We start from the raw sequence: 26,685 nt of genomic DNA, 5'->3' as shown, positions 1-26,685 counted from the left end.
GATATCCTACAGCTTTTTTTCTATATATTGTACCAATCACCTATATAATACATGATGTATCAAATTCTTAGCAATAGCGTGATGTATGGGAAAAAGAGTTTTCTATTAAATATTGATTTTTATTACCCTTGCCCTTGATTAAGCTAATCAATTTCAGGTTCCAGCATCAACCAAAAATAAAGCAATATATTTGGTTTTATATACCTTACCCGCAGAATAATGTAAGACACTTGACCGATACCAACACGTGTATAAGTCCAAAGCAACTGCTGTTTATGGGTCCGTGGATCGTTCAATCATTTATTAAGCGCTCAGTGCAGTGTGTCGCAGGTGATCCGGTTGCTATTCGACGTGATACGCGTGTGTTTTCCTCCGCATGTGCCAGTGCCACTGTTCGACCTTCTCGTGACCTTTCGCAATCTTCAACCCGATATCGGCGTGATGTCATATGCCGCACCTCGAAACGACGTGGCTCCGGAAATGTGCGCTAGGATGCGCTAGAGTGTGTCTGGCTTTGAGGCATGAATCAGTTCACTTGCACAGCGCGCACAAGTCCCTTCACGGGCGCTGTGTTGTTGCTCGCGTGCTGGTCAGCGGTCTGGAACCACGTGGTAGGGCGCCCGGTCCGTACACCTCACCACGATGCCCCTGAACGATGCAATTCAACTTCCTTCAATTGCTGCCGCCATCACCGCCGCCGCCGCCGCCTGCTTGTTGTCGTCATCGTCTAGCAGCGAGCTAGACCGGGGGTCGTTGTTACACGGGCGTGTAATTCACTGTTGGCCCATCTGCCGAACGTCGAACCACGAGGGATATATGGGTAGACGCTTGATTTGGCTACCATAAACGTATATGAATGGCCCTGTGTGAATGTACGAAATACGCCACCGATGCGCGGCGTTGCTGAGTTTTTGCAATAGTTTGTGCAAATTATCGCACCAACCAAAGTATGCCAGCCGTGGTTAGATGATGGTTTCCCTTTCCATCAGCCACTGCCAAATCGTTCCGAATGGTTGTCGCGCAGGCACTCGCGGGATCAGTCAGAAATTGCGCCTACGACCACGATGAACGCTTTCTCTCAGTTCTCTCCCCTATCTCTTACGAACTTTCGCGTTAAACGCGTATATATCTTCGTATGTGCATCGCGCCACAACTGTGCAACCACACGCTAAGAATTAAAGTGTATATTTATGTGTGTGTATGTTGGGTCAAACCTCTGTGCCGGTTATGTAGCGATCAACATTGCTAAAGGAAGAGCGGATGATGACTTTCGCTCGGTTTGTTAATTAAAATTTAACCAAAGAAACCCGACCGGCCCAAAGCAAACCCTCCAACAACAGCCAAATGTCATCCCATCCATCTTGTTGGGTGTTCTTCTTTCACCGATTGCATCCGTTTTCGCCGATCGTCGATTTCGCTTTTTGCTTCACCTTGTCACACATTTCGGCCACTTTACCCACTGCTGCTTTATCGTAGGACACTGACTTTTCCCTTTTACTTTCGCGGTCGCGCATGGTTTAAATCAATTTCGTCGCTGCGCTGACTTTCCTTAAGGGACTGTTTTTGACCGAAGACTCTGCTGCGACGGATGAATTTTAGATTGCTGCTCTGTTCGTTCCGTGGCTGCATATTCCGACCATAAATTAGATCTTGTTGGGCCGGTCTTGTTTGTTTTATTTTTTCTTCTGTAGTTCTCTGTTTGCACCTCGGTGCACTTTCACTAGACGCTCGAGATTGCGAAAGGGTAGAATGCGAAAGATTTCAGAGCCACTTGGCAAGAATGTTTAAGTGTAATTCTATTTATACAACTCCTTACCTGTGTCTGTGAGCTATTAACACTGTAAACGTGTATAATTTGTCGCTGATTCTCAGAACAAAGCTATATTTTTTAAACGACTTATTATTAGAAACAAGCGATTTGAAAATTAGTTCTGCATGCGGGGAAATCATTCGTCTTCTATTATTATTATTGTACTATTGCTAACGAGATGGGCTTTTATGAGTCAACTAGAAGCACGGCGCAGCTGGTGCATGATAACGCAAATGGAATGTTAGTGCGGCTTTTAGTAAAAGGAAAGATATGCAACTAAAAACGTTCCCCTTTCTTTCGAGCCACCAGACGCAAGTGTATGCCGCAGCGAAATAATAAACATTCTCATTATGAAAGCGTAAACATTGGCATTTTAGCGTTCTTCTCTTTTTACTTAGTTTCTATTTTGCAATAATTAGAGCTCGACATATCTTACCACTAAATAGTAGCTCGTAATTATTGTTTTCATTTTTTTTGTACTCAAGTTTTTCGTTCGCAAACAGCAAAATTGCCCTTAATATCACAGGAAGAAATCCCGCAGCTGTGTTTAATTCCAGCAAATTGTTATCAACACTCTCCCGTTGTCTGACAGTGCCATTTGTTACATTGCACAGTCCATTACAATCCGTGCAATGACTCATCGTGCGATACACGATGCCCAATCTCGTCGTAAGAAGCAGCATGGTGATGATTGCCAACTGGCTTCTCTCAAGCTCAGAAGGACAAATGTTTGCCATTGTACAAGTCCAACATTATAAACACACTGCATCGAGGTATTGTGGCGTTACGCACGCTGCTGGCTCATAATTATGCTTTGCCTCGATGTTTGCGCGCACATATCATCGCTTCCACGTCCCGCATGTATACAGCAAACACAAGGGGAAGAAAACAAGCAGATCCTTCTTTTTGGAGCCACAGTATCGTCGCGATTAGAGCACTGTGTTGTGTAGTGTGTGAAGGCGATTGGTAGGCCCAATTCAATGAAATGTAATTATAAATATTTCACCAGCATGCTTGCTACACTGCCAAGAACCGTCAGAGAACAGTGACACCCCAGACCTCCACTGCGGAAAACTCGTGCAGAGAAAATCTGCCAGTATAAGTTTTCACCATAATGGGATGAGATTTTTGTGCGGCCCTTGCGGAGGTCGTTGCGAGAAAAGGTATGCTGCGCCCGGTGCACTGGATTCTCGTTTGACACGTTGAAAAAATGTTTTTCTCCTTATTTATGCTAGTATAACATTCGCCACTTGAGCTTTTGTTCAGGTGCAAGGAGACAATGAGGGTAGCCCTTCGGCGGCACCTCTTTCTCCTCAGCACATCCGGAAACCCTATCGCTCTAGCGGATTGTGGCAGTGTAGGATTTCGCAGCATGTATCGAATTTCCATGCCGACAGTGGTTGCAAGTTTGGCGTGGCGAGCGAACTAATGGCACAGTTTCACAGTTCTCGATGGTGCTCCCCGGCGGGCATGGGAGATGCTTTATAATTCAGGGCACACAGCGTCACACTGTAAAACCCGGGGTGAACGGAATTTCGAACGCTGTGGCACTGCCAACGATGGGCACCGCTTCCTGGCACACTGGTAAGCCCCTGTTGTAATATTGCTTTCGAAGGAAGTAAACGGGGCAACAGTTATGAATCTTGTGTGTGTGTCGCATCACTGTCGCGCACCGGCTTACGGCTAGGGACAGAATAGAAGCTTTCCTTTTCTTTAGTGTAGCGTAGAAAGTATCAGCGAAAGTTGTCAGGAAAGAATGTTAAAGGAAATGCATTTCAAGCATGAAACAAACGAGAGTGTTTCCGACATTTCTGTTCTGAACGAAAGCTTTTTCATGGCGCTCGCATAAAGTGGGTCACAGTTGTCGCTTGTTTGGCTGTGTAATATTTTTGAAGAGGTAGAAAGTATTTTTATAGTATCCATAAAAAGGTCGTATTTGGAAAAAAATGTGGTTTTTTGTTTAATAGACCCAAAAGTTTTGCTTATTCTCTAAAACTGAGGAATGCATTCATTGAAAATCAAGAAACTTATTTTATCCCTGCAACAATGCAATCGTGCAACTGCAATCGTTATCACATATTTTAAAACTATCCAAATCCGTATATTAATACAAAATGTACAAGATATAGTTAATTTAATTTAATAACAAACGTCTTTCAGCCAAAACACGCCAGCTTAATTATGCTTTTCTTGGCACTCTGTGAGCGACGGGGAAAGCCGCATAGCATTAACTGCTGCTGAGATACAAGAAGCCAGAGCTACATTTGCATGTTAAGCACAGCACATCATACAAATACACTCCCCACGTTCATTTGCTTCACAAGTTCTTCAGAGTGTTCACAAAAATATCACGAAGTGGCAAAGCGGGGGATGCCGTTTTGAATATGGGCCAGCAGCGAATCATTCACCATAAGGGGTGGTCGGACTGGCTGGCGGCTAGATTACATCTAAGAACGGCTTTGCCCGTCTAAAGCATCGCCCGAAATGGAGTGCAAATGGCTCTCAAAGGGTCATGCACACTTAGCAAGTGGTGTGTGGTGCATGTTAAGTTGACGTTACATTAAGCAACGAGTGCACAAAGTGGTTGACGTTAAAGTCATTAGGAAAAGCGATTGCCAAAACAACACAAAAAATCGTCCGTTTTGTTTTTGATGGATGTGCGATGGTATTGCGGAAGAAATGAAAATGTGTGTGAAAATGACTGTGTGTTTCGTTTTTTTCGTTATGTGCACTTCTCTAAAATTGAAAATAAATCACCTTGTACTGGAATCAAGCAATTAATAAAGGTTACGGGGGATTCGTTCGGAGTTAACAAAATGAATGTATACTTTTGATTAAATTGTCTATCTTTTGCTATTGTTTCGCTCTATCTATCCAGCTCCCATGATACGGGAGTAAATAATCATGATAAGAAAGCCCATTTTCTCGTACACTTCCTCTCTCCAACCGTCATCTTCTCTTGTCGCATGGTTTACGTTAAGTCAACGAACGCGCCTAGGGCGGTCACCACCACACCTCCTTTCGGCCCGTTTAAACAGAGCGTGAAACGCAAGCTCAGCAGTAGCTGCTGGCGTGCCACTACCTACACGCCACCCTACTGCTACTACGGTATTCGGGCTACACCCGAACGTCGGTGGCACACTTTTAGGCCTCTCGGCGTGAACCTCTCACCGCGTACGGTATTCCCATTGCCGCCGCCCCTGCCGGCGGTGACCAGGTGATATCTTCAAATACACACACACACGCCGCACGGACAGATACCGTACTCGTATTCGCAGAGACAATGACCACATTTGTGCTGCATGTCAGGCGCGGCGTTACTCCGATGTCACCCGTGGCGTGATACGTACCACCGGACCGAATCTTTCTACGTGTGCGCCTAGGTGTCTCGTGGGAGACAATTCGAGGGCATAACAATTACGCGCGGTCCTCAATCCCGGATGAACCAATCACACTGCCAGCACCACCACCACCCCCTCCCATTGTCATTGAACGCAGATGTGTAGGAAATTAAAACACACTAGCGAACAGCACAACGTAAAAAGTGTCTGTAAATGTAGGGAAAATCTTACCGTAAATAAATAACCTGCATGTTGTTGCTCGCATCGCTGTTCATGAAGGGAACAGTAAAAATAGTACCTCGTCGTCACATGTGCCGGCATGCTGATGTCTTCTGATGACCCAAAGGCGTTGACCACAGAGCGAGAGATAGATAGAGAGAGAAAGTTACGTACGTCATTCCGCTCGATTGGATGGTCAAAAATGACGTTCACTTCGGGCCATGTGTCTTAATATCACCGTCGATCTTACAGGGTTGATAATCATGATAACTTTTTTTGCCCTGGCAGAGTGGACATTGTGTTTGTTGGGTGTGGTGCAGCAAAAACCACCTATCGACCGATGTGTGTGGGAAGGGGGAAATGATTTTCCTCCTGTGTTATTCTTTGATATGGGAAAAAGTAAATGAGAGTATTGATATAGTGGTCTTTTTTTGCCTTATATTTTACGCCAAACTTTTTATTACCACCTACCCTGATTTAACACGTCAACAATGTGCTTGTGTGAGTGTGTGCGCTGTTTACAAATATCAATAACATTCGTATTTATCTTGTTGTACATGTTGTGTGTTCCAATTGTTAGTTTTCATGTACTCCTCCCAGGGCAGTGATTTGTTTACTTTTGTATTCTTATTTATGTTGGGCGAGTTCGTTTTTGCCCCGGATATAGCGAATGTACTCGTGTGCAGAGAACATTGCACAGAACAATAAATAGAAAATAACCTCACGGTTAGCAAAACCAATCCGGAAGGATAGAAATAGCCACGTAGAAGATATGCTATTTTCCCATGCGAACCGACTAATCCTGCCCATGATTGGACAGAAAAATGGGCATACTTTGATAGATGTGTCCTATATCTCCGCTCTTGTTACGAGGTAACGTTGTGTGCCGTAAAGTAAACGGAATTCCCTTCGTTTCGTGCAAGCGTGATGTTTTGTTCCTTTCAAACAGTCAATCAAACAGACAGTTCATTCATCAGAAATCAGGAGCAATCGTTGGGATGTGACTGCCTGAATACTTACATTTTTACATTTCAGAATATAATTCAAAGTTGTATTACGTTGCTTTGTCGACTTAAGAGGGTTTTCCAGGAGTTTTCATAGATGTGGGACACTTTTTTTTACTCTTTCGTACGTGAAATGAATTTAATGTAATTGGAATTGAACTCTATAGCTCCCTTGTTGGACAAATGCAATAGGAATTTTCAAGGAGCCTGTTCAAAAAAGGAACCATAGAATCCAATTGCCATCCTATAAAGTTCACTTCCAATAAGAAAGAGTCAATGAAGTGTCCGACAAATATGAGAACGCCTCGAAAACCCTGTATCATGCGATATATTCATGTCAGTGTCATGCGTTGCGTTTCATCACTCGCTACGGTGTAATAAATGTATACATACTACCGCAAAATTACTTTATATTGTAGTAAACTCAGCAGTAATATTTTATATTTTAAAATAAATGTTTGCTTAAGTGGTACTCGAATTACAATCTAGACTACTAGAGCAATTCAACTTCCGTCTAAATTCACACACCCTAATCAGTTCGCCCATCCCGTTCCGTGCCTCCTCCTCCGTGAAGTGCAAAAATCTGTGTAAATTCGCAACTACAGTTCCCGCTTCCTACTGATAGGATGCAATTTAAGCTAGTGCTGCACTACGCGATGCATCTCAATTGAGCGTACCGGCCCCGCAACCTGCACCTTCATTTATGCTTTCCCCTTCGGTCGGGACGGGACCGTTGACCACTTTCGCTTTTGAAGCGCCCCATTTAACTAATTGCACCTTGGACATGCTGCTGCACTGCGCTCGGTGCAATTCGTTAGCATAAAGTATTTCTTCGCTCCAACTTCCTGTGGTTTCCCGCTTGCAACAAGGTGTGCAACAACTCGTTTGCTGCTGATGGTGCTCGTGATTGCCACCGTGCCATCTCTTTTGATCTTTTGATAATGAGGAATGAAGAAAAGTATAAATATTATCGTAATGTAATGGTAGAAAATGGTTTTGAATCGAGAACCAGGCGCATTTAATACAGGTTAAAAAATAATTAGTAGTTAGGTTAGTAGTCAAAGTTATTAACCTTGAGCGTTTCATAAATTCTATGACTCAATGACTACCTCACCAAGTATGATCAATACAATCCGCCCAGAATCTTTTATGTTACCATACATTTCTCGTACAAAGTAAATTGCATCACCAGCGTGCAACAACCCCAGCATTGTGGGCAAAGTGGTTCAGTTCAATTGGTTGTTCTTTCCGTTGAAATAATTCTGTAAAGTTTTACAGTGAACCATATCAAACTCCTTCTTGTGCATGCATGACGACACGAGAACTAACGATATCCTCTCCCAATAACCAACTGCCGTCTCGCGTGGCTGTGTTTCTCCATCCATCCGTTAACTTTGTACGTCATTTTCAATATGCATGACGATCGTCGATGAGAATTGCATCATTTTCTTTCGCTTCAAAAACTGGAAGTAATGGAGTAAATAAGTTTGCTTTGTTCTTGCAAATAATCGCCATAAATTTGCTTTTATTTAATTATTCCCCTGAATACTTGAACAAGCCTATGTTTAATTTTGCACTGGATGACACCATGTTAGCATATACATAGAATACTGTGTAAAAATATCTGTTTTTTGGGATTTGTATATCTATGATGTATCCTTTTTTCATATTAGATATCGTATTCGTTGACATACCTCGTCTATGTTTGTGTATAATTTTGATTACTTTAGATTCACATTAGATTTACAATTTTTATAATATTTATTTGTACTGGTTATACAGTAATACCGTACCACAATATAATAAAACGTCCTTTGTTTCCAACTCCACTCTCTTTTTTCACTGATTGTGTTCTTGACCATTGTGAAGCATTAATTAATTGAATCTTGTTCAATCAACATTCGCACGGGTCTGCATGGGGTAAACCGCAGTGCTAGTGCTATTCGTGGGAAATAGGGGAGACATATGAGCGAAAAGCTCCTGCACGCTCCTGCACCATAACGCAGAGACTGATTGCTGGAATCGGATTAGCATCATGCTTCAGTGTTTTCAACCAGCGCATAGAATTAACTCCCCGTACAGACATCAGTTTCGTTTGTTTTTCGCCCACCATGTTATGTGGCTAATAAACAAGCTGCGAAGGTCACCGTGACCCGAATCCAAAATGATATCGCCGGATGCAAATAGATTCCCGTCGATCCCCTCCGACACCGGGGGACAGATGAACGCAATGGGCACTTTCTGGTTGCGGATGCACCGGACCAGCACAACGGTACTAATCAGTTCTGTTTGTTCCTTTCTCCGTTCAACAGCAAAAGCGAACTACACGGCTCTCGAAAAGCAGCACCACATCGATCTGGACGTCGGTGACACGGTAGTGATCGAGCAGGAGTCCTACCATTGGTACTACGGCTGCAACAGCTGCTCCGGTGCAACTGGCATCTTTCCGAAGGCGTACGTCCACCTGGTGGAAAACAAAACCTCCCGCGATGGCGATCTGGTGATAAAGCGCAGTGAAATCGTTGAGGAAATCACAACTGTACTGAGGGAATGGCAGTATCTGTACCGCCGACTGTACCTATCGACACATCCTTCCTTCAAGCTGATTCAGAGCAAAATGCTGGAACTGATCAGATTGCGGTCGCAGCTACTGTCCGGCAACCTGCCCGTGGATGAGATGAAGAACATCAAACTGAAGGCCACGAGCGAAATTGACACGGGCAACAAGATCCTAAATCTGGACATGGTGGTACGAGATGACGGTGGCAACATCGTGGATATAGAGCGCACCTCCACCACCCAGCTGTACGAGCATCATCTGAACGCGGTCGATCGGATCAAGCGGGCAAACACTTCCAGCAGCAAGAACCGCAATCTGGATATCGTTAATCGCCATTCGCACAACCTGCTGCTGTCGGTGCACAATTTCGTGTGCCGGTTAAGTGAGGACACGGAGATACTGTTCACACTGTACGATGGCGATGAGATGCGAGCTATAACGGAGAACTACGTGGTGAAGTGGAGTCGCCAGGGCATGGCCGCCGATCTGGATCAGTTCAACAACATTAAGGTGCTGTTCACGGATCTGTCCGGCAATGATTTGAGCCGCAACAAGATATATCTGGTAGCGTACGTCGTGCGGATCGGTGCCATGGACGGGAAGGATACGGATCTGCGGCGCAGCAGCATGGCGAACTCCACGGGCAGCGGGAGCTACAAGTCGCATCGCAATCATCTAACAACGCAGATGAGCAATCCATCCTCGCCAGGACCAGGGGGCGGAGCTGGAGGAGGAAGCAGCACATCCAGCTCCGGTACACCTTCCATCGGGTCGTGTCATTCGTCGAGTGCGAGCAATGAGTTCCATATGCGCCGACCGTTCGGTGTGGCAACATTGGATCTACAGCCGATCATAAAACGTTCCGAAGATTTCAAAAGCGATACGCAGCTCAAAATGCCGTTCATTCCATGCGAAAAGGAACCGCTAGAAACGACACTGCGCAAGCTGATCACTAACAAAGACCTGGGCGAAAAGAGCGATGCGGCGATCTGGATCAGTGTGGACATACTGTTCGGTGACATCAAGCAGGTCCGGGACGAGTACCCGCACCTGGTGCTGGGCAATGTGACGTTCGCTCGCAAAATGGGCTTCCCCGAGGTGATCTTTCCCGGTGACGTGCGAAACGATCTATACCTGACGCTGGTGTCCGGCGAGTTTTCCAAGGGTTCGAAGAGCAGTGACAAAAACATCGAGGTGACGGCGTACGTTTGCAACAAGCACGGTGTCGCCATCCCGGGCGTCATCAGCTACGGTGGGGGAGGAAACGCACTGAACGAGTACAAATCCGTCATTTACTACCACGAGGATCGACCAAAGTGGGGCGAAACGTTTAAGATCGACGTGCCGATCGAGGAGTTCAAGCAGTGCCATTTGCGGTTCACCTTCAAGCACCGCAGCTCGAACGAGGCAAAGGATCGGTCGGAGAAACCGTTCGGCCTGTCCTACGTGCGATTGATGAACGACGATGGCACCACGCTGCAGCACAAACGCCACACGCTGCTGGTGTACAAAATTGATCACAAAAAGTACGACGACGAGACGCAGTTTAACTACCTAAGCCTGCCGTCGCTGGCGGAGGAACTGCCGAACGGGAGCTCCAAACCATCGACCAGCGGGTTCAGTCTCGCGTCGAAAGACAGCTTCATCATCGAAACCAACTTGTGTAGCACCAAGCTGACGCAGAACGTGGACATTCTGGGGCTGCTGAACTGGTCGTCCAGGAAGGAAAAGATGGAAGAATCGCTAAACGCCCTGATGAATGTGCGGTGCGAAGAGGTGGTCAAGTTTCTGCAGGACATTCTGGACGCTCTCTTCAACATACTGGTCTCGAATGACGACCCAGCCAAGTACGATAATTTGGTGTTCAAATGCCTGCTTCGGCTGATCGAGATCGTGTACGACCTGAAGTACCAACACTTTCAGTCCGTGCTCGATCTGTACATCAATGAAAGCTTCTCAGCCACCTTGGCTTACGAGTAAGTATCGCGAGTAGGTCCGTTGCATTAGTTCACTCGTGTAATGCGAACGATTCTCCTTTTTTTCTTTTTAGAAAACTTATCAATGTAGTACAGACGCACATCCGGAATGCCATAAACAACATTTCGAAGGATCGTGCCATGGCGAACATATACACGGTGAACGAAAATGACGAGGCGCTCTATCGCACCACAAAGTACCTGCAGTACATCATGAAGTTCATCATTCGCTCTCGGCTACTGTTTGCCAATCTGAACCAGGACAAGGACCGGGAGCTGTTCGTCGCTAACCTCGAGGAGCTGCTCGAATCCTTCTCCGAGCTGATCAAGTACCAGAACGACCTGCTCAAGTCGCAGGGTGCACTGCTCAAGTATCTGCACATCATTGCGTCCGATCTGATGCAGGTGTACGATCCGGTCAAGCTGAGCCAGAAAATCGTGGACATTATAACGAACGTACCGACCGGCCGGCTGAACCAATCGAAGATGACATGCATCAAGGATGTGGTCGATTCGAAGCTGTTCAAGCTGCCCAAATGTCGCGCGATTCTGCTGCCCGTGTTCTGTCGGCAGATTAAGGATAAGCTGGAGAGCAAGGAAGAGGTACGTAATGCGTTGCCCTCCCCAACGGTAGCAAACTCTTTCAAACTCTGTTTGTGCTCGTTTTTTGTGCCTGTTTGTGTGACTATTTTGTTTTCATTTTTGCATGCAATACGTTTGATTTGCGTACGTACGTTTGCTCTCTGTGTGTGCTGTGCTGTCCATCTTTTACGACACCAACTTTCACTGCCACTATCTTACTTTCTCTATGTGTGTGTGTGTGTGCTCCATTTTATGTTTGCCTGTCGTTTGTTCTTCTGCTCGCACTTATTTTACGTGTAAACGGTAGTTCCAACAGCACCACCAGGCACGCGTTTAGCTGCTATCCTGTGGACGAGATAGCTTCCTGTACACTGGTTGCTGTTCGTGCTGTCGTGTACTGCATTGCGTATTGTACGTTATCATGTTTTATATGCGTTTTCTGGTACGATCAAACGAAGCATGATTTTCACAATCACCGCATCTTCACATGTCCTTCTAGTGTGTGCGTTATTTTTCCTCTCATCTTGCACGAAGTTCTTTGACCTTTCTTCCCGCACCAATTGACCCACGTGCGCGAAAGGATTTGGTTACATATTTCATCTCACAACACCAATCACCACCTGAATCTGCAATCAATCATCACCGCCCTCCCCGAGTTGTCAACTGATATTGAGTGCATCCGAGCACAACTTTTCCTTATCTGTCATCCCTCTCACCATTTTCCATTCCATCCATCCATTCATCATTTTCCTTCTGCATACCGGAAACACTCTTCACACTAGTGATCCCACACTGAAATGGTATCTTAGTATTTCGTGCATCAAAACTCACCCGTATTTATTTTGTCAAATCAAATTGTAACATTACCATCATGTAAAGCTCACTAGACACTTCATCAAGGGGTTAGCTTACTTTGTGTCATTTCGTGTATTAACATCACTCTCTCCATCTATCTTCATGCAAATAGTCCAATGATCATCCTATTTGGTGCATCCCTATCTTGAACACATCATCCACCCACCACCCACCTGTCAAACGTTTCGGGAATGAATGTTAAGTTTCGGTATCTAGGGTAAACTACTGTTTCGTAGCAATTACGTGTCGATTAATAATACCGAGAAGTTTAACAAGTTGTGTTTTCTTTTTCTTTTTTCCTTCCCTCGCCCCTTTTTGCATTCCCAACGCCTCGAAATAACTCATCTCCCCCGTACCCTTTTCCCATCCCGATTTTCCCCGTTGCTGTCGCCCACAAAAAACACTCAACCCAAACGGACATAATCAACAAATAATCACCAAAAAACATCGTACCACTACAAACAAACAAAAATATCCAAATCAATTCATTCTCCATCCGGTGGTTGGAAACTCCACATATACTCCACAACACTTAAACACGATGCTCCTGGACTGAAACCAATTCAACGTGCCCCAAAACAAACAAAAAATGAACACGAACTCGATCCCCTAAAATTATGCTGTTTGCGCTTTATTTATTTGCTTTTTTGTTAAATCCAATCAAACACGAACAATTTGGTAAATAATTTCTTCTAAAAATGGTTTTGCTTTCTTTGTTTTATTTCTTATGATTCTTTTCATTTTGTTTACAAACGATACAAACATGATATTTGCATAATATTCTTACATTCGTTTTTCTCATTCTCGATTAAATTTTTAAATGAAAACCTGTAAATGCGTGCGCAAATTTGAAAAAAATGTCCTCTACTTGCTACTACTCTGGCCAATACAATGTTCACAAAAATGACACACCTGACAACACGATACATATAAAATCCCTCCTCCGGAAACACAATCCTTTGTGCCGCTTTGTGTGTCCTGCACCACACAATACTGATCCTTCTCTCCACACGGGTTGACGATGAAATTGATGATGGCAATGATGATGGTGAACAAATGGTAAAATGATGGTGATGTGATTTGGTTACGTACATATAAATATAAACATACATACGTGCTCGTGTGTGCGTGCTGGTGGTGTGATGCGGTGATGATGCACTTTTATCACGCAATGCGCGGTACACAGGGTGACTTTATGTTCGACATACGGCAGCAGGAGAAAAATCTTACCAAAGCAGCTAGAGTGCTTGGGGAAAGCAAATCCCAGCTTCACACGCGCGAAACCACCGCTAAGACGAAGGTATTGTTTACTCTACTTTCTTCTCCTAATTGCTCTTCGACGATTATTATCTTATTCATACAAAATTCATAATACAAATATACCTATACGAGTGTGCGCGCGCAATGCAAGTAACTATCCACTACACTATCCAGTACAGTGGGCTCGATCGAGCATTACAGTACTTTTCTTACTTTAAATCGTATTGTTTAAGTATAAGCTTTGTGTGCAATGCTACCACCAGAAAGCACTAATTTTGATGCCTGATAGTTTGAGTGTGACAAGTTTTTCTTTTGCAGAGTGTAACACAGAGTGTGCGCAATTGTTATTTTCGATTGAAGGTATAGCTGTAGCACAAATTCAATCCGGTCGTCTTTCAGGAAGCTGTTTCTGCTGCTATACTTTTGCTGTATCATTAGTTAACGTGACTTTATTTCTTCCATCCTTTGCGCTTTTCTCGAATGTTGCTTCCGCACACCTCTCTAGGTTGCTGAGTGTGTTAATATCATGAACAACATGTTGGAGCTACTGTTCCAGAGCGAAGAGGACATCGGCCCGGTAGACAGTGACATCCGGGACATAATGCTGATTCTGCTGCGAACCGTAATCCAGAGCTCGATCGCGATGGACCGGAGCAATCCGCTCGTCGGCAATCTGGTCGCGATCATGCTCGGGATCTTTCGCAGCATGACCGAGGCGCACTATCAGTGCTATGTGCGCAGCTTCCTGACGAGCTACGATCTGCTCGACTTTCTCACCGAGATCCTGCTCGTGTTCCAGGAGCTGGTCTCGAAGCCAGTCTTCCCGATCGACTGGCTGGACATGATCATGCATCAGAACATGGTGATCCTCGGCAGCTTGCGCCACTTTGCCGCCATCATAATGGATCAGTTTTTCAGCCCGTTCGAGAAGCAGGTCTGGTCGAACTACTTCCAGTGCTCCATCACGTTCCTTACGCAGCCGGCCCTGCAGCTGAATCTGTTCAGCAAGACGAAACAGTCGGTCATACGCAGCACCTATCGCGACATACGGCGGGAGACGGTGTTCGAGATACGGAAGATGTGGTTCAACCTGGGCGAGCACAAGATCATGTTTGTGCCGCGGCTCGTCGGACCGATCCTGGAGATGAGCATGATCCCGGAGGAGGATCTGCGCCGGGCGACCATACCGATCTTCTTCGACATGATGCAGTGCGAGTATTACAGCTCGAAGTACGCGATGGAGAGCTACGGCGATACGAAGCGAAACACGGCCCACATAAAGGGCAATTTCAACGACTTCGAGAAGGAAATCATCGAAAAGCTGGACCACTACATCGAAGGCGGGTACGGCGATGCGGAGTACAAGGATTTGTTTTACGAGATCATGCACGAATCGTGCAGCAACCACGCCACCCTGCAAACGTACGGTGTGCAGTGCGTGCAGGTACTAACCCGGCTGATGGAGAAGCTGCTTGAGTACCGCTGTCTGATACACGATGAGAGTAAGGAAAATCGAATGGCGTGCACGGTAAGCCTGCTGCAGTTCTACTCGGACGTGAATCGGAAGGAGATGTACATTCGCTACGTCGACAAGCTGTACGAGCTGCACATGGAGTTCGACAACTTCACCGAGGCGGCGTACACGCTGAAGCTGCACAGCAATGAGCTGAACTGGGACGAGACGCCGTTGTCGCTGTTGCTGAAATCCAAGCGCCACTATTGCTGCCCCACGCATCGCACCCTGAAGGTGCAGCTGTACCGCAGCATGATCGACCTGTTCGACAAGGGCAAGATGTGGGAATGTGCCATCGATCTGTGCAAGGAGCTGGCCCAGCAGTACGAAAACGAGGTGTACGACTATCTGAGTTTGAGCGAACTGTACAAGAAAATGTCGCAGTTTTACGAAAACATACTGCGTACGACGCGGTACGAATCGATCTACTACCGCGTCACCTTCTACGGTGCCGGATTTCCGGAGTTTTTGCGCAACAAAGAGTTTGTGTATCGGGGCAACGAGTACGAGGATGCAGGATCGTTCAACATGCGCATACTGAGTCAACATCCGCGGGCCGAACTGCTGACAACGCTCACACCCGGCCCGGAGATCCGCGAGTGCGAGGGCCAGTTCATTCAAATCGTCAAAGTTGATCCGGTCAGCCAGGACATACGCTTCGGCGGCAAGAACACGCAAACGATCGCTTCGAATATAGTGAAGTTCTACAAATCGAACAACGTGAGCGAGTTCCAGTTTTCCCGCCCCATACGGGAAAGTGGCGTAAGTGGGGACGATATTGCCGGCACCTCGTACGAGCGCACCATCATGCGGACGACCGATCCTTTGCCGGGCATTCTACGCTGGTTCCCGGTGAAATCTACCGAAACCATCATGGTAAGTTGTGCCAGCTTTTACCGCTGCAACACACTTTCATGTACTAAAGTGGATGATTTTGGTGCCGTTTCTCTTCCACAGATTTCTCCGATCGAGATGGCTATCGAAACGGTCGATGCAAAGAACCGCGCTATTCGCGAGCTGGTACTGGAGCATCAGAATGACCCTCGGATACCGGTGCACTCGCTAAGCGCCATCATCAAGGGCGTGGTTGATGCCGCTATCAATGGTGGGCTTCCGATCTACGAGGAAGCATTCCTGACGCCCGAATATCTTGAACGCCACCCGGGTGACGATCGTCTTGTGGCGCGTCTGAAGGATCTGATCGCATCCCAGATTCCACTGCTCGAAGTGGCATTGCTGCTGCACAAGATGAAAACTCCTGCTATCTTGCTACCGTTCCACGATCAGCTCGAGAAATGTTTCGCCACGATTCAGGCGAATGTGGAGGCAAAGTACGGCAAACGGATGACGGATATAAAGATCGACCGCGACGCGGAGGTAACCCTGCGCCGGCACATCTCTGCCAACCAGCCCCAGATGAGCATGGATTCTAGTCGTTTGTCGGAAACGAGCATTGGATCGTCCGAGTAAGTGCCACTTCATAGTGTTGCGAGTTACAATGTGCATCACAAGCTAACGGGTTTTGTTTCTGCCATTGCTTTTTTTGTAGTAGCGGAATCTCGAAGAACCAAAACAGTCGACCAACGACGACTAGTTCGGGAGGTTTCAAAAACACCATCGCCAACTTGGCCAACTTTAACACGGTCAACTTAGCTAGGTAAGTAGCATTCGGTCGTTCGAGGCACCAAACGTTTATTCTCCCCGTTTTTTGGAGTGTTACAAACATTTATCGGGAGATACAAATTGACCTAGGAGCATCAGCGCGAACCATCAGCCTAGGCAATGATGTAAAGAACACTTACGGTCAATTTGTATACACCCTGCAAACAACAACGACCCAAAAAAACCGCGCAGAACATGTATGTTTATTGAAATGTGTTTCATTTTTTCCCTTTCCCTTTTTACCCCGCCACCAAATTATACCCTTCACCGACGGTGTACTGGTTTAACGACCGCATGATTGAATGCAAAATTCTAATCCCCACCCAAATGCAACCTCTACCGCAAACGATTGCACCAATTGGAATGTGTTTTAGTGACTTCTTCGAGTTCGATCGAATAAGTTTGTCCAGTTTCACGGCAAATGGGTCCGGCGGGAAATTGATTTCCAACCTATCATCCAAGATTGGCACCAAATTGCGACAGTTCGTATAATACCAAATTATTCGCTTGTGTTTTCATCTGTGCCAAAACAGCAATTGCATTCAGCACTACACACCAGTCTGGTTGCTCTTGAGCCACCGGATGCACACACGCATACACTGATCGATCGAAGCAATTCAGTACAGAAACATTGGTACACCTGAAACACTTCTTACAAAGGCACAATACCTGTGTGTGTGTGTTGTTTAGTACGCTTGTGATAGAATTATCTATTTACATTCCTTCGTTGTGTTTCTTTTACCATTTAATTTGTCTTCCATAAAAACGGTACGCAATCTTCTAATTGTGAAGGTCGCTGTTGGTACTTTCTGGTGATCTTTAGTAGCGATGTGCAGCCAATTTCGGTTGAAGCGCATTAATAACGCGTCTTTTACTCACGCCATCATGTTTAACTGGTGGCAAAAGCTTCGGATGACATTAGCAAGAATAATCGGATCGGATCATAACGCAATTAGGCCAATGTAGAGCATCACGCGCTAGTAGGCGCACTTACCCCCCGGGGCATTGCATTTCGTGGACATACATTCGCTTCAGAACGATGGCGGCAGAAGGACACTCGGCTGGTGCTATGGAAAATACGGTTCGCTGTGAGTTCGTGTGCGTTTGACTGTGTGTGTGCATTTCGATTCTACTTCTGTGTCCCTCCCCCCTTTCGTGCAATGTCCCTTGCGACATTCTTCCTGAAGCTGGCAAGTGACAACGGCGTACAAAAGCGAAATCACGACCACCGCTAGTGTACACACGATTCCTCCACCTCACGAGACTGAACCCACGGTGGATGGGCCCATTTCAGGATCTTTGTTTCACCACAAACGCACTAACACCCAGTTACTGTTGATAACTATGAATATGATCATGCCCAAACAACAGCAAACTGTATCAGTTCAGTGACAAACTTAGAACAACTGAGCACTCTCTCCATGCGCATACGCATCATACCGCATTAGTAGCAACGCTTCATCAAGCTTTCTTTTCTGGGTGGTCCTATAGCAGCAACAATAATGTGTATCCTTTCTTCCTTGGTTTCTTCCTTTCTGGTGCGCGCTTATCTCGCTTCGGTGATCTCGCGATCACGATCTACGGTTTGCAGACTCGACCTATCATCGCACATACTGCACTCGAACGGGAAAATCATGTCGCAGCATATATTTTCCTTTCTTCAGCATTAAATTTCATCCCTTTTCGGTTTGGTTCCTATCCTATCAATCGCATTACGCATTTTTGTTTTTGGTGTGTTTAGATTTTCTATTACCAATACCCATTTCCTATCCGCTCTCATTTATATTTCGATTGTTTCTCCCGTTCCTCTCTCTCTCTCTCTCTTTTTGTTGTTACCAATTGTTGTGAATATTGGTTTGACCTCTTTTCTTTCACTCATAATGAGTTTTTGTTGTGTATAAACGCGTGCATTATGTATTCCTGTGTTTATTTGGCCTTTCCTTTCGTTTATGTATTATGTTTTAATTTTGGTTTTCATCCTAATTTTGTTGATTACGACAGAACGTCCCTCGGCACATCGCCCGGATCGAAGGCGAAAAAGGATAAAACGCTCACCAAACGACGATCGAGTCGCAAAGTATGTAACCCTTAACGTCTTGTCTGTCACCCATTGTAACAAGGATTATTAATGTGTGTTTTTCTCCCACTCTTTTCAACACCCAAGATGGATCGAGAGTCGTTAAGTTTGTCGGTTTCCAACAGTCAATTCTACACTAGTCCCATACCGACGGCAAGCGAGCATAATTCCAGCATCGGCCAATCCGACAGGGACAGTGGCGGTGGTCCGCTCAGTCTGCTATCGCCCACTGGCGCTACAACCACCGTTTCAACGGCAACTACACCAACCAACTCGTTGCCCGTGTTTGAACTAACCGAAGAGGTAAAGAAAATGCACCACCATAGGTTGATTAGTGTTGCTGGCCAGTTTAAACCAAAACCCAATATTGCTTCTGCTTTGTTTTAGTTGCATCCAAAACGACCGCTACGTTCGGAGGTGGAGAAAGAAAAGCGCCTATCGAGACCGCCAAGCATTGCTACTCCCACGATGGGCAGCAGATCACTGCCTGGTGGTGGTGGTGCGGCTCCGAACAGCAGCACCATGGCAGGCGGCGACAGCAACTCGATCGGTTCCGGTGACAGCAGCAGTAATCGCAATTCAATCATTACCAACGGCTCGACCACCTCGGAAGAGGATAGTGTACCGCCACCATTGCCGCTGAAAACACGAACCGATGGTGACTACAGCATGATGCCGAGTGGTAAGGCGAATGCCGACCAACGGCAGTCGTCGCCAGCTGCCGCCAACATACAGCAGCAGCAGCAGCAGCCAAGCAATGCAAGCCACTACATAACATTTAAACCACTGATGGGTGGTACAACGGCTGCTGCCGGCGGCACTACTACGGTGGTGGCGGTTAACGCTTCGTACGACGTGGTTGAAACGAGAAATCACAGCGTAATCGTGATCAACTCCAGCTCCTCCACCATCACCGGCTGCAGTAGTCCAACGCCGGCGGGAGGGTACGATGATCGAAAACGGCCCCCAACACCACCACCGAAACCGGCACGCAATAGTAAGGTATGATCGGACAGAACTCCACGCGTGAATGGCGATTGGAATTGAAAAGCCTAATGAGATAACGTTAAAGTTTCGTTATTGCATTTACATCAAATTGTATGGGAGTGTTTATTAGAAAAATTCAACAAAAAGAGAGGGAGAGACAGAGACACACACATACAAACAGACTAATTAAGAAAAACATACTAAGTACAAAAGAAACTAGAGCAACGTCTTGCTTCTTGAGCGGTATTTGCAATAACTTTTCTTCCTTTGGTAAAGTACGCGCAGGAGATATTGTGGAATGGAGTGGTAATATAGGCTGGCCTACAGGAGAGCGTATGTGTGTGTGTTTCAACAGTGCACTGTGACAAGGAAATGGAAATGTGAAACAGGGTTGTTTTAGATAGCCAATTTTAGAACCGAATTTTATAGCGACGAGAAAGACTGACAACGGTTTGTGTTGGTGTGGTGATGGAGGAGGGAGCAGGGGAGCGGGGGGATCGTTAGGATGTGCACAACTGCACAACGGAGAACGAGATCGAGGTGGTGAGAAGTGACATTTATCATAAGTCAATTCATTGCAACAATACCTTTCATAATTAGGGTAAAAGTTTACTGACCTTCGCAACACCAGCAACATGCAGCAACTGCAGCCAGTGTAGCATCGGGTCAGAGATGTGCATTACCGTGACGGACTTATATATGATTGCCTATCAGTGTGTGTTTAGTTTGGATTGTTTTCGACAAAGCATTCGCATTAGAGAAGGAAAAGGCCATATTTTTTAATGATGTTGATTTAGCTTGTTGAGGTTTTATAGTTTAATAACGTGTAGTGTGTATGTATATATCGCGCCTGTTGATGGGCACTTTCCGTTTCACGCTTAAGTTTCAGTGTGTCTTCCGGTAATGTAGCGAAGGATGTATGTACAAGATACAAAAAAGAGACCGTTATTTAAGAAGCCCATAACATGTACAGAAGATTGTTTTGCTGATTTTAGCGATGTAACCTTCTGCTGTAAAGGTGGTAACAGTTTCGAAATGACCAAAGAAAGATAAGGATAAATTATATGTTTGTGTTTTTTGTTCATTCTCTTACCCAAACCATCCTCTGACGCAAACACGAGCAGGAAGCGCAGGTCGTCGCGCTTCCCCATGATACTCTGGACCATTTTTGGCCTTGGTGCCAGCGGTGTGCATATGAGTGGTATTAAAATAACGCGTTACTAACTACTTAGAAACAGATATGTTGGAAAAACTGTGTAGTTGCGCATATTAAAGACGGGCACCCGTTAATGATTAGGACAATTTGCGCAAGGTGTTCTACTCGCCTAGACCCAGATGATCAACTGTGTCAGCGTGTCAGTATGTGTGTGTTAGTATGAGTATGTAAAAGCAATCTTATTTATAGACCAAATATTCGATGCAATTATTTACCCTAAGGATCTAAGTATATGTCGCGCGGTTGAGAAAATAGGAGAAAATAAAAGAAACAAGCCCCGCCACACACAGAACTAGGATGAGGATCAGTAGAAATGCCGTAATAAAGTCCGGAAGAGTTGGAATATTGCTTTAAGAGTTTTCGATCTACTCTGTACTCTGTACTGATCTACTTCTACGCGCAACACGACGAGAATCTTTCTGGTGAATTCGTTAAAAAACAGCTTGCTATCGCTACGATATATTTCAATACAATGCATCTAGACACTGGGACAGCGCAAAATAAAGCCATCAAGTGTTTATTAGAACAATGGCATAAAATGCTTACTTTTATTGTCTTACATCTTTCCGAAACAAGGAACAAGGATTATGGTTAATATTTGTCAATTTGTCGTCCGGGAATAAAACAAAAACAGCAAGTATTCTTGTGGGAAACTTGGGAAAATGATTCGCTCTCTCTTAACAGGAACTGCTCGTGATTTTCGTTCAAATGGGATAATAAATATACATTGAATTGAATGTAAACGTACAACTTTTCTACAAAAAAAGGTAAACACATAATTAAAGCTTTAAAGCAGGTCTACGCTACACTGGCTATTGCTCATGGATAACGCGTCACGCTGCCGCCGAATGCTGTCCAGAAACACCTTAAGTCTATTTTTCGTCTCCGTATCATCTTCCAGCAAAATCTGCGCCGATACCATGCCAATCGCATTGTCCATCACCCGTTTGGCCATTCGCAAACTGGGCATTTCGATGTTCACCGTGCACGGTTCAATGTTGCGCGCAGCTCTAACCGGAACCGTGCGGTCCGCTCTGTTAACACTCCCTCCACCCAGGCCTAACTTGCCACCGCGTTGGAGCCGCTTGCCCGGGCGTCCAGCTTTGTACCGCCTAACGGCTGAGGTACCGGGTGCGTCCGATCTGCCGGCGATAAGGCACGAAGTTGGCAAAAAATTGGTCGCTGAATTCTGCTCGTTTTGCATGTCTCGCCGATAGTTGATACAGATTTTCACCGGCACCACCCGCCTTGCCCATATGTTGCCTTGGTCGTTCTCTAGCGTAAATACCAGCCCGGTACGACGTTGGTCCAGCCTGAAGCACGTATTCTGACAGACGAACTGTAGCATTATCTTGACGCACAGCACCTCGTCATCGAGCGGTACGCGGACCGCGTATCGATCCTCGAAGAAGGGCCCATTATCTGCACCAACGTATTCGTGCTGTTCATTCTTACACCTCACTACATGCTTCCGGATCTCTTCCGGGCCGGTATCGTGCGCGATGTGTTTGTGGCAGCGCGTGATCGATTCGTGCTGCGATTCCGGCGCGAGTGATACCAGCATTACACGCACGTACCATCCCGTCGGCGGTAGGAAGGTGGGCAGTTGGCACGCTATATCGAACGAACAGATGCTGTCCGTTTTGAGGAACAGCTTCTGGAGCTGCTCGGAAAAAATGAAACCCGAGCCTTGGGTGCTGGATGGAATGACCGTAAAATGTATATCTGCGGGGCAAAGTTCGTCCACCGACGGATACTTTCCGGTCGGATTTAGTGAGCTCGGCAAGGAACCCTTCCCATCCTGAAGCAGCGAACTTGGCAAGGCGATGTCTACGCCAGGCGATGTCTGCGATAACGCGAGAGTAGCACTAGAGTCGTTCAATGTTTTGTCCAATCCCAAAATGTGATCCTCCAGCAATTGACTGCTTAGGAAGCTAATTTGCTGAATAGAAATAGAGAATATGCGATGTAGGATATATTGTTATTGTTCGCTTCTTTCTCTCTTGGTTCTTCTTGCAGCTCTTACCGAACAACCTTCACCGGTTGCAAACATATCCTCCTCCGCAATTATCGCATCGCTGTGAATTTATAAACATTTTATTAGTAAAACGGTACACACCGTACTTGGTCATTACACTCACTCATCCGGTGCTGGCGAATAAGACATTGTAGCGGAGAAATGTAGAAAAACATGAACTTCTGCAAAAACCAATGCACCTTCCCACAAACAATACCGAATATCTTGAGCCCAAACACCGCCGCCAGTTGTGATTAACGCGACTGTGACGTAAAAACGATAAGTTTGTGGTTGTTTATTTTAGAATTCACTGTGAACAGTGGAAAATTGTCATGAGTGTTGTTGGACATTTGTAATTATTTAAAAAAGTACAGTCTGTTCCCGAGATATGCGGTTTATGCGTTCCCGAGGCATTCGGGTAAGTCGAATATCACGCTTTTCAACCAAAATACACTTGATAAATGGCTATGTTTGATTAAGTTCAGTACTTTTAAACACTTAACTTTTGACACTACGACCGGATACCCGGTAAACCAAGTGCCACAAATCCACTGAACGATCACTAAACGAGTTCTAAACGGCCCAAGCCCTCAACCTAAAAGGAATCTAAAAAGACTTCGTTTAGGAGATGGTAAACGACTGATGCATTCAAAAAATATTAAAAAAAAACTGATGACGTCATCTTTTAGTGGGATAGTAACACAGCGGAGCTTTCTCCTTCCCTCTGTACTGTTGTATGGTTTCGCATTGAAGTTATGCATCGCTAGAACTAGAACGGCGACCTACGGATGGCTCCGACCCGATAGGTTCGGATCGAACCACCTATCACTAGTATATAGGCCATGATAAGATGAAACTAGGCGAAACGCATTGCAAGAAAAGGACAGCAATATATCGATGAGTTATAAAACGCCATCTATTGAGCAAACCAGTGAATCTATGGATCTTTCGTTTATGTCTATGGATATTTGATTTTGCAGTCGTTTAGGCTTAATCTATGGCGCTTGGGATAGAGCTTTCGTTTCTTTTCTTCCATCAATATTTGATTTTCCAGTCGTTTAAGCTTAATCTGTGGCGCTTGGGTAACTCAAATAACCAGCTCAAACTCTATAGCTGATTTGAGGCTGTTTAACAAAAAATCGTGCTGATATCGTACTTTGTGGCTGATTAACGAGACGGTACTTTGCAGAACTATGGCGCTTTTTAACTAGCACTCGGTAATCTTTAGAACCTTGCGGCTGTTTAGCCTGATGTGTGTTGTTCATGATGGAACTTTAAGGCTTGTTAAGAACGTGTACCGAACTTGGGGGAACTTCATAGCTTTTTAATGCATGACATCGGTAGAAGGTGGGTCTTGTCAAAGTGTCAAAGACAGACGCCGCCAATCATCTCATTGCTGCTGTACAAGTTAGATTAGTTATTTGAAGAATGGATTTTGAAGGAAGTAATTGTGATTGTACAGTAAATTGTGATACGTTTCGTGTAATTTATGAATATTAAGTATTTAAAAATATACACATGCACAAAAAACAAATCAAATCCTGTTGTTTATTTCATCGATGACGCTTGCTTGAAAATAAAACAAAAAGAAAAATAATCCCCGGCACCGTAACTTAAGGAAGCTGCTTAGGCGCTATTTAGAAGGACCGCCTGGAACTTTGATGCTGTTTATCTACTGCAAAAGGCGAATTAGAGCAGCGATCTTTAGCGAGCCAAAATGAGCTGCTTAAGCAATTCTGGCTATTTGGGTAATCTGTGGCGCATATACAGTGGATCGCTGTTTTTACGGGTGCCTTTTATCCGGCTGTCTGTTTATCCGTGCTGGTGAGAAATGACAGTTCAATACAAAAGGATTCATAGCGTGCTGAGGGAGGGTATTTGAAAAAAAAAAACGGTAATCACCGTTTCAAAAATGGTCAATTAATGGCAATTTTCAAAAATTCCCATAGGAAAACATTATGTTCATAAAAATTGGCTAATTTTTATTCTAACATAAGATAATGTTTAAAAAACATCAGGAATTTGTGATTATATATACTTTGACTTATTATCTGTGCTATTCGAGTATCTGGGAGACGTGGCGCCGGAACTGAACAAAGGAAATATTAGATTCAAAGGGTTGTGAAATTGGTAGGAAAAAAAGCCGACAAACTTTCGCATTGAACTATCGTATCGAACGGGCGGTGAAGTGGTTATAGTGCGCTTTTATGATACCGAGTGGATAGGATGAAAATAGAATGATGGAACGACTAAATTATCTAAAAAATAGTGAGAAGAGTCGAAAATGGTCTCACGTTCTACTGGTGACGTCATTTCCCAATTGTATCGTGTCGAACGTATCGTGCAATTAGATATAGAACAAATTAAACGGTACTTACAATACAAACCAATGAAATTGTAATGGAATAATAATATAAAAAGTCAAAATAGCACGTCCACGTTCACTCGATCACCAAACGGACGTATAAAAATAAAAAAAGCATTTAAAAAAATTTATAATCCTATTACAGTAGCGCGCCATTTATTCGGGCTCATCGAGACTCAACCTCGCCCTGATATGCTAATAATACGGATAATGAGTCAAAAGATATACATATTTTTTGACAATGTGCTCTGATAACCGTTTAATTATTTTTTTTTTTTCAAATATCTTCCTCAAAACGCAATGTCACCTTTGTATTGAACTGTCATTTCTCAGGAGCATGCATAAACGAACAGCCGAATAAAAGGTACACGGATAAACGGCGCTCCACTGCATTTATTTTTAAAAATACTTACATGCTTAACATACCGGATTGTAAATTGAATGTAAATTCGAATGTAAATGATGTCGGCCGGTGGATCGTATGGTGGACGCCCCTAACATAAATAATCTGTAGGAAAAACAAAGTACACCGTATCATATAGGATACGAATGCAACGGGTTTAAGGCAGCTAGCTACAGCTAGTGTTAGCCGTGAACAATAAAGCTTAGAGAAATATTCACATCTTATTATAATTAGGTTGTAGATTGTTATTTTATTAAAAGAACACAAATAGCGAATATATATACGTATATAAATAACGAGTAACCGACAGAATGGCAATCAATCTACGCCCAAAATATTAAAATCAGAACGTCTATTAAAAAACTATTTATTTTATTCAGGAATAAAGGAATAAAGGAAAAAATATAATGTTATCAATTTAAAATTAATATTTGTTGTAACCCAATAAAATAAAACAAAAACAGCAAGGAAATATAAAAGGATCAAAGGTGCTTGACACATAATTTAAATCCGATAAGAGTTGATAAGAAATGATACGAAGAGATAGCCTGACATTTTATAAACTTAAGAACAATATTCTACTTTATTCGAAATATGATGTTCTTTTTTTCTTCCTTTTTTTGCCCTCATAACAGTCCGCATCAACCTTCATTTAAAGTTGAGTATCTAGAGAACGTTGAACAAGAAGACGCACCAAAACCAGTTTAATCCTCGGAACGTGATCAATAGGTTTTGACTTTTATTTTACTAGTTTGGCTTGCAACTAACCAAAAATGAAATGCTCGCAAACGATATTCAAATTTAATCAGTTCATCACCATCAGTTTTCCGGCACATGA

At 44.6% G+C, this 26,685-nt stretch overlaps 2 protein-coding genes across 8 annotated transcripts in view; one reads left to right on the top strand and one right to left on the bottom strand.

Annotated features, from left to right (window-relative positions):
• Positions 1-21,601, top strand: part of LOC1274463 (dedicator of cytokinesis protein 2) — a 33,984-nt gene extending 12,383 nt beyond the window's left edge. The window contains exons 2-11 of one of the 7 annotated variants that reach the window (XM_061645927.1): positions 8,687-10,910; positions 10,985-11,513; positions 13,534-13,647; positions 14,113-15,996; positions 16,078-16,586; positions 16,670-16,777; positions 17,157-17,264; positions 18,784-18,859; positions 18,947-19,162; positions 19,247-21,601. In XM_061645927.1, coding sequence (XP_061501911.1) covers positions 8,687-10,910; positions 10,985-11,513; positions 13,534-13,647; positions 14,113-15,996; positions 16,078-16,586; positions 16,670-16,777; positions 17,157-17,264; positions 18,784-18,859; positions 18,947-19,162; positions 19,247-19,867 — 6,389 coding nt within the window. In that variant the 3' untranslated portion in view covers positions 19,868-21,601. The other 6 variants (XR_009764935.1, XM_061645929.1, XM_061645928.1 and 3 more) reach the window with 6 other exon arrangements.
• LOC1274462 (uncharacterized) lies at positions 21,579-23,448 on the bottom strand. Its single transcript, XM_313590.3, has 3 exons — positions 23,204-23,448; positions 23,089-23,140; positions 21,579-23,004 (listed from the first exon to the last, which is right to left on the bottom strand). The coding sequence occupies exons 1-3, from the start codon at positions 23,227-23,229 to the stop codon at positions 21,850-21,852; spliced, it is 1,233 nt and encodes a 410-aa protein (XP_313590.3). The 5' UTR covers positions 23,230-23,448; the 3' UTR covers positions 21,579-21,849.
• Positions 23,449-26,685: the final 3,237 nt, after the last annotated feature.

This window comes from Anopheles gambiae, chromosome 2 (genome assembly GCF_943734735.2).
Source record: "Anopheles gambiae chromosome 2, idAnoGambNW_F1_1, whole genome shotgun sequence".
Taxonomy (NCBI): domain Eukaryota; kingdom Metazoa; phylum Arthropoda; class Insecta; order Diptera; family Culicidae; genus Anopheles; species Anopheles gambiae.
Note: the sequence above shows the minus strand (reverse complement) of the source record. Positions and strands in the feature narration are given on the sequence as shown.